Source organism: Theobroma cacao, chromosome 1, assembly GCF_053813885.1.
Source record: "Theobroma cacao isolate CCN51 chromosome 1, ASM5381388v1, whole genome shotgun sequence".
In the NCBI taxonomy this organism is placed as follows: domain Eukaryota; kingdom Viridiplantae; phylum Streptophyta; class Magnoliopsida; order Malvales; family Malvaceae; genus Theobroma; species Theobroma cacao.
The window spans coordinates 37,324,890-37,333,811 of record NC_142639.1 but is presented as its reverse complement, the minus strand read 5'-3'; the positions used below and the strand labels follow the sequence as shown (position 1 = coordinate 37,333,811).

General features: G+C 35.7%; 1 protein-coding gene across 2 annotated transcripts; it reads left to right on the top strand.

Annotated features, from left to right (window-relative positions):
- Positions 1 to 5,878: 5,878 nt before the first annotated feature.
- On the top strand, positions 5,879 to 7,264 carry LOC18613682 (Adenine nucleotide alpha hydrolases-like superfamily protein). 2 transcript variants are annotated; one of them, XM_088802922.1, is made up of 4 exons: positions 5,879 to 6,230; positions 6,635 to 6,744; positions 6,849 to 6,979; positions 7,044 to 7,264. In XM_088802922.1, exons 1-4 carry the CDS (start codon positions 6,047 to 6,049, stop codon positions 7,117 to 7,119), a joined length of 501 nt encoding a protein of 166 aa, XP_088659048.1. In that variant the 5' UTR covers positions 5,879 to 6,046; the 3' UTR covers positions 7,120 to 7,264. The 2 variants fall into 2 exon arrangements, with proteins under 2 accessions (XP_088659048.1, XP_007051086.3); XM_007051024.3 differs by having other exon boundaries at positions 5,889 to 6,230; positions 6,849 to 6,967; positions 7,075 to 7,264.
- The last annotated feature ends 1,658 nt before the right edge of the window (positions 7,265 to 8,922 follow it).

The following is an 8,922-nucleotide window of genomic DNA, read 5'->3' as shown; positions in this document are numbered from 1 at the left end:
GACTGGACTTTAAATATGAGAAACAGAGCTCGAAATTCCAGAAATGCCCCCCTGTTTATCTTAACTGATAAATTATTAAATATTTTTGCTTGGCTATTTTATTTCCCCTTATTTTATTATTTTATTTGGGTTTTTTTTTTCTTTTTTTGAATGAGAAAGACTTGAGTAAACCGTGACGCGGTTTTTAGCCGGTTGTGAAAGCTGTAACTGGAACGCTTTGACTTGCTTTCATTCAAAACAAAATTTAAACATTCAAAGGTCAAACAGAACTTAAATCCAGGAAAACAGTAAACCTTTTTTTTTTTTTGTAATTATTTGTATTTGGATTAATACTTGCACAAGACAATGTAATTTGTGATGAAGTAATAGTACATTTGGATTTTCATCCTTAAAATGGAAAGGTTGTTGGAGTCTTTTGAATGAACCTTGATGAAGATAAGGTATATGCTAAATTGGTAAGAAAATAATTTATAAATAATAAAAAAAGAAATCTGATTTGCTGTTCTTAGGTAAATTTGAAAAAGAACAAACAAGTCGCCTTTTCCATTAAGAAACCCCACATTTTCGTGTTCTTATAGTAGTTCCTTGGCATTGGAGCAAGGATTCCTTGCTTGTGCACCGTGAAACAAATAGGTTTATGCCTTCGATATTTTTAATTTAATATAATACTAATTGAATGTCATAAGTAAAATATAATATTATGTAAAATGTAGAAAAATAATATTCAAGTGGATATTTGGATTTAAAAATTAGGGTTCCGTTTGATTATTTTTTTTTATTTTTTATAAAAATATAAAGAGTAAAAATATCAATTAAATGGAGCAGAAACATTTAAAATTAGATAAATATATTTTGCTATGAGAATTTTGAGAGTAATTTATTGTTCAATATTTATGGTCTTGCAAGGTGAGAAGAATAATATTGAAAAAAAAAATCAATATTGCAACTATTCCATATTAGCATGCATATAATATGGTTTTGATATAATTAATAGGTTGAAAAGAGCATTAGTGGGTGTTTGAAATTTGTTTTGACATATCATTTTCCACAATGTCATTGTTGTTAGTAAAGTGGGGGGCACTTTTCACGAGCTTTGCAATGTATATGGTGCCGTTTTAAAGGCACGAAAGTGATCAATTTCTTTTCCCAATCAAAATAATTGTAATCATCACGAATTAAAAAAGGAAAGGGCAAATTTGGGAATCTAGTTTTCCTACAAGGAGAAGTGACAGAATTATTGAGTTAATCATTATTAAATCACGATACGTCTTCATGTCCCCATGTCCAATTCAAATTTTTTTCCTTTTAGGTTTGAATTCGAGACGTGTGATCTAGAATCAACGACATCGGAAAGCTCTGGCCACCAGAAATTTAAAAAAAGGTGGGCCCCACTTTTGAAAAACACTAAATGACTTTAAAATGAAAAAAAATAACAAACGCGCTCACCGAAAAAAGCATGAGCAAAGAATAGCTGTGCTTCTCTTCCATGGGGCCCTCCTTTTTGACGCTCGATAATATTCTTTCTTTTCTACCTCTTTTTTCCAATCTCAAATTTCAAATTTTCAGATATTTACCCAAAAAATAATAATTACTAATTTTCTTATTATTTTTATTTATATTTAAAGATGCTGCCATTTGTTAAAAAATAAATAAATAAATAAGATGCTGACATTTGTGCTTATCCTTTCTCGACCTTATCGTCTTTCTTCAATTTGTTTTTCTCTCTCTTTGAAAGGCAATTTGGAATTGGATTTTTATCTAATTATTTGGCGGCTTATCATTTTTAAGGCTCACAAACGGCGGCGACGAAGGCACTGAAACTGAACTTTTTGGCTTTCAGGGAGGGAGGGGGCGATCAAGCTAAGTGGTGGCCACTGACCCTGAGCTTTGGTGGGGACACCATGGCCCACTTCACAAGACTCATCTCGGCCGTCCGTTTTTCTGATTAGGCTAATGGGGCCCACGTCCTGGATAGGAATTTATAGACTTGCGTGTATGCGAGATCTTGCTGAGTTAATTTAATTAAAAGCTAACTAGTGCTTCCATCAAGAAAATAAAACCATTTTCTAAATTAGACTAATCATTTGGGCACAGAAGCTATCCGCAGGCCCAGCACCAATGCTTCTGTTTCTGCTGAACCGAAACAAGATATTTGAGGTCAGCTAATTTTTATGTATTAAATACTTTAATAAAAAGGCTATCCGAAGTTCGAATGATCAATTAACTCTATTTATTAACAAAAAGGAAATGAATGATTAATTTGATCCAATTATTATGAAGTGAATTTGAATATAATTTTGTGATTTCGCTAGAAAGGTGGTGAAGGCTATAATATATAGAGTTTCAGTTAGAAATATTAATGGAACTTGATAAGCGGTGGGAGGTTGTTGAATTCTTAGCTTAAAAGTGGGGGTTAATATGGGACAGATTAGTCAACTTGAGCTACTATTTTAGATAAGGTGGACGAGACCGTGTCTATAAAGTTTGCTATTCGGTTTGGTCGTATGAAAAAGTTCTAGCCCAGTATCTACCTTTGATTGAAACTGGGCTGGTCCATGGCTCCACGTATAGTATTGGTGACCACTTGGTGGCCAACTCTTCTACTCCCTGTCTAATATTTCACTCGAACCAATATCAAAATTATTACTGTACTCTGCATATTGCATGGTCAGAATTCACAAGAGTAAACCAAAAACATTTAAACCTATGATCATCTCCACATATAGATACTTAATTACCAATATAAGTCAAAGACATGTGGTTCACATGTCATTATGCTTCATCAAGTTTACCACTGTTTAATCAAACATTTAATCAAGCATTTGACTCAATTCATCTTTATATTTAAAAAGTAAAAATAGAATTTCTCATTTGTCAAATAAGAGAAAAAGGAAAAGGTCTACCGTTGGCCAACACTAATATCTAGAAGGGAGGCTCATAGGTTTGCAGTTATGCCACAAAAGTTTATATTTAATGGTCATATGTACATTCCTTACATCTTTGTACATTGCTAACCGGAACAATATTTTCATTTGTCAAAACATTGAGTTGTGACCGGCTTTGTAATTTTCTTTAAGGCAAGTTAGACAGGAGACGACTTGATCTTCCCATCATGTTCTCTATCCTTTGCTTCATTGGTTCTGTTCTTCGAATTTAAACGTGTGTCTAAGCTCATTAATGCAACATGTATAGTTGATTGAATCTTCCCAATGTTTAGTTTTGGAATGGGAATGGAATTGTTGGGGGCTGCCGAACGGTATCATTGATGCAAATGAATTAAACGGCGAGGATCTGTATCCAGTGCTATCTATTCATGACCCTTTCTTCTTCTAGCCAAATCATCTCTCCAACAGGAAGAAAAAGAGAGGCAGAATTATATATATATATAATCTTTTTTCTTCTCAGGAGTCAAGCATTACATCCAGATTTTCAGATGCCAGCAGTTCCTTTGATCCGATTCTGGTGCCTTCGCAGATCACTGTAGGCTCTTATTTCTCATAGATCCAAATTTCATATCGAACAATTTATTTCGTTTCCCCTAATGTAGCGATAAGAGTACAAGGAGCTGTTTTTGTCGTTGCATTCGTATGTCTTAACACTTGACCTTGGATAACATTGTACTTGGGAAGCCTGGAAGCAATCAATGAAACATAAGCGTTCTCTCGGAATCCTTTTCGACCCTCGATCGGCCTTCCAAGTTTCAATTATATCTCGCATTATAGCAGGGAGACAGAGACACAACTGCCGCTAATCGGAGGGATTGAGGGAGGGAATCCAGCTTGAAGACCAGGGAAATATTCTAGACGTGGCTCCATTAAACTTTGTTTTAAATCTATATGAATGAATTCTTAGTTGCGATTAAACTACCAGCACCAGAGTTCTTTTCCTACGTGAAGTCTTGAGCTGGCATGATAGAAATTAGGGAAGGAAAGAAGCCACACCCCCCTTGTTGAATTTATCAGGAAAGGACAATAAAAACAAACAAATTAGAAAATTCACCAACGGAGGCTGCAAATGGCCTACCTTTCAAAGGGTTGGATTTTGCCTTACATGCATGCAAAGGATAAAAACTTTATTAGTCTCTAATCAAAATAAAACTTTATACGCACTTTCTTATTATATCCGAAAAGCAAGTAGTAATCAAGAGATCGCAAATGGATTTACAACCCAAGACCATGTTGAGGTCCAGACGGGGAGACCGTGAGCTGGACTGGGTTGATGTCCTTCTTGGGCCGAGCAAAGACCTGCAAGAAGAAGAGAGACACGGGACAGTTTTTTTGTTGATAATGCTTTAAATAATGAAGGAGCAAATATATGATTGGAAATATCTATTATATTGCGTTACTCAGATTTAATTAATAAGATTATATAATATCTTATAGTCAGGTTCGTATAAAATTTGGATAATAAAATTCCCGTTCATCACAATTAAAACAAAGTTCAAATAATGATTTTAAGATATTCATTATTTGAATTTGACTATAGATAATAATTTTTAATATTAAATTTAATTTTATATATTATATATTATTTATAATTTTTTATAATTAATGTAATACTTATTAAAATTTATTAATTATTATAAATATTTTTTTATTTTTTTATGAATTAATTTTAATTTATTTATTTAACTTTCATTAATTATACCTTCCAATACAAGAGATTTAAGTGCTCTGACTGTAAATAGTAACTTTTTAAGGGCAGGTACCAGGGGAGGCCTCCCTTGGGTGCCACGTGTACACTTGGTTTATGAAGGGGTCTTACGAGCCTGCAATAATTGAGCTTGTAGCCCTATTCATAGCTATCCACGTAGTCTAGAGGAAGAAAAAATTGGATAGACAAAGCTGCAAGGCGCTAGCATTGCAGATGCTCATCTCAAAAAAACAAAACAAAGCTATTATCTAATCCTTCTCTTTAGATTATCCAACCATTAAGAAGATTAGATCTAAAGTAGTAGTGTTGCTCCAACCAAAACAACTGGCCAGTGGAAAGAAAATGAGGTGCATTTTTCTAGGCTTTTTGCAGACAAAGCACGACGATACCTTTTCTCAGCTTGCACACATAATAAACAACTGATTTGGACTATTACAAGGACTTGTCTTTCTTCCACCCGATCACGACAATTGCCATTTTACTATCTGCGGGGCCTTATCGAAATCCTGTTTCGACTAGATTCGAACCTAAAGCTTCTTTGTAGTTGTAGATCATTGATGAGGTCATACCAGAAAGTAGAAAACAATATAAACAGTTGAGCGTACAAATTCTGGCAGTTGGAAGTAGCCGGTAGATTCTATACTCACTCAAAACTGCAAATTTTTTCATCCTCAGAGTAGACTGCAAAGAATCAATGAATCTTATACAAAAAGTTGGTGCATAACTTTTATCCAATATGACTACTGCATATGTCAAGTTCAAAAGACATTACAATCATACATAAGTAATGGCACATAAGAAAACACATCGGTGAAAACAATTGAATTATCAATTTCATTTTTGGGCAAGGAAAATATCCACACCATTTCTATCTCTATGAACAACCGTAGCGTCATGCTGCGAATGATTGCAATAAGAATGACGTGGTGAAGCTTAACTTTTCTGGTCAGATATTTGCTCCTCCAAGGCTTAGCTTCAGCAAGATGTTGACCATGGAGATTCCGTGAGAAGGAATCAATGGGTCCTACAGGATGGGATTTTCCATATTCAACAAACAAGGCAAAAGCCTGACCTTATAGCTCACTACTCGCCTCACCTGCTTTCTAAAATCAATTTTGACTGGTTGTTTGCTTTAATTAATTACTTATTATATGATTGTGATTGCCCATTGGCCAAACAGTGCGATTTTCTTAATAATTTATTCTGGGTTAAACTGGTTTTTCCAGGATACAGCCCCTTTCATTTCAAAAACCACGACCAGATACCACCCATAAATATTTGAGCTTTCATTTGCTTTCTTATCAACATCTTAAGGCCAATAATTCATCGGAGCTTCTTATATCAAAGTGTTGAAGTCAAAAAGAAGAGAGCACAAAAATCCAGAGTTGTAGCAATGGAAGCAGTGAACCTCAAGAAAAAAGAGTGCAAAATTGTGGTAGCCGTGGATGAGAGTGAGGAGAGCATGTATGCACTTTCATGGTGTCTCGGAAATTTGTTTTCTCAAAACACAACCAACACCCTTGTGCTTCTTTATGTGAAACCTCCACCTCCTGTCTACTCCTCCTTCGACGCTGCAGGTTTGCAACCGTTGCTTGTGTCTTTTCCTTCTTCCCTGGAAACTGTAACAAGTTTCTTATTACGAGAAAGTTGCAGCTTTCAGTGTGTTGTTATTACTCTTATGAAAAACAAGTATTAATGCTCTTCTCCATTTTCCAATTCCTATGTATCTACTCGCAATTCCCTTTTCTCCTTACCTCAAAAAGGATAAAAGATTTTTCTTGCAATTGGCAAATTTTCCTGTAAGAGTTACTTCTTCCCCGAATTGTCAAATCAATTCTTGCTCTCTTAGCTAAACAAGTTTTCAATGTTTTTCCCTATATCAGAGATTAACAGGGAGGAAAATTTGTTCAACAACTATTATTCTCTCTGCTTATTCGAGGTTTTTGTATACCTACTGACCAGTCTGACCTCCTTGTTACAGGGTATGTGTTTTCCAGCGATGTGATCACAGCCTTGGAAAAATATGGCAGTGATCTGGTCAATTCAGTGATGGGAAGAGCCGAAACTATCTATTCAAAATTCAGCAGCAATGTAGGCCTCTTGTTTTGAAGTTTATGTTGCTTTATTTACCCTCTATGATTCAATTCGGTTCGGTTTATCATCTCTCACAGCTGTTACTGATTAACAACGTGCAGATAAATGTGGAGAGAATTGTTGGAAGTGGAGATGCAAAGGATGTAATATGTCATACGGTGGAAAAGATCAAAGCCGATACACTGGTGATGGGAAGCCACGGTTATGGTTTCCTCAAAAGGTATAACAGCCTAAATAATTTCCCTCCTTCCACACCTTTCAACTTCTATACCAATTTGTTTCCAGGCAAGATAAAATAAGGATGATTTCCCCTTTCCAATTCTACAGGACGCTTCTGGGAAGTGTAAGCGATCATTGTGCCAAGCATGTTAAATGTCCAGTGGTGATCGTGAAGCATCCAGAGAAGATATAAAGTTTCTTCTCTGTTTTCTTCCTTGAATATTGTCAGATGGTTTCCACAAGGTTGTATACGAGTTAACTTTAATTAAATACCTAGGCACTACATCTTGCTTCTCAATTCTCATGTTCCACTTCTAGTTCCAAGTGTAATTTAGCAGTAATTTCCACGTAATGGATCGTCCACTAACACTAGCAGAAAATAGATAATGAGGACTGTGGTTTCTTATCCGAAGTGTGTGCTCATCGAAGTAAGAGATGATGTTTATTGGTCTGTGTCTCCAATATGGTCACATATTAGCCAAAACTTCACCATTTCACTAATCCACCAAGGCTAAAAATTTGGAGGGTTTGGGTTCCTTGATACGGCCCATAGAAAGGACTCCAGCAACTCGGTTATGGGAAGTTTCCACGAGACGGACCTTTTAATGGCATTTTGCAGGTAAGCAATTTCCCGATTGCTCGAAATAAAACAAATGCAATAACTCACATCCAAAACTCCGTGGGCCCGCGACCTAAACTTATCACCTTAAGAATTGCGTGAACATAGTCAGGGTTAAAATAACCTTAGACTAACTTGATGGCAGTGACATAATTGAGTGGCACTTGATCAGATAAGAAATCAAACTAATCTACCATCGCTTTATATAACCATTAGATGCCACACCACTCAATCGACATTAGCGGAAACTAAATTTATAAGATTTATGTATCCTTTATACATGCCACATGGTTTGAGTTACAGCAAGCAAAACACATCACTCAAAAGCTCTGAGGATTTGATGATGTGATAATGACTTCCAACTATCTGCTATACAAATCTTCCAGCACATAAAGTTGAATGAAAATGACAAATCCAAATCCCATTAAGTTGGTTCAGTGATGAATCATGAGAATAGATGACATGCAAACCTGGTTGGTACCACATCAGGTTCGTTGGCATGCACCGCTGCTTACATTTTGCCCATTCTCTAGATGGAGGAGAAGTGAAGAGAGAACAAGAAGATGGAATAAAAGTGCTCTTAAATTTACTAGTTCTTTACCCAGCTTGAGTGGGCAGAAGGCCTATGAGTGTTGAATCAGGCTGAGTGTCACTGTTGTTTCTCTGCCAACAAGGGGAAAACACACGGACACTGAGCAACTGGCCCTAGCAACAACTCAAAAAATTCAGTAAGACTAGTTTTCTAATGCTAAAAGTTACAGGTTGGGCTCCTGCCTAGCAATAAAAAAGGAGAGCTTGGCTCCCGACCATTTTACAACTAAAAAAATCTCATATCAGCTTTACATGGAATACAGAAATACTTTTGCTTCTGCACTCAAGCTTATGCTGGTCATCCACTCATCAATTTACTATTGTATTATCGCATAATGTCATTGATAATTCACTAACCTTATCAAATCCACCTCATGTGGAGTGAGCAACAACTTCCATAATAGTAGTCAAAAGTGCTCATTACTTAGTATCAATATAACAATCCTAAGAAACCAGTACCCTTCAAAAAGAAATCATTAAATCCGTAAAGAGAACAGTATTGCAATGGAATGACATTCCTCCAGCTTATAAGAATCTTCATTACCAAGAAAACTTACAACAATAATCAGACAATTTGTGTTTCTAAAATAAACTACTCAGAAAGATAGAAACTTCATACAGCAACTTCCCCTTAAGAATCCTAGTGATATCAGATTTTTGGAGAACTATTGAGCATTGAAAAACACAGTATAATTTAACGAAAATAAAATGGGGCATCAATCAAGCAGTGGGCAAAAACCACAAAA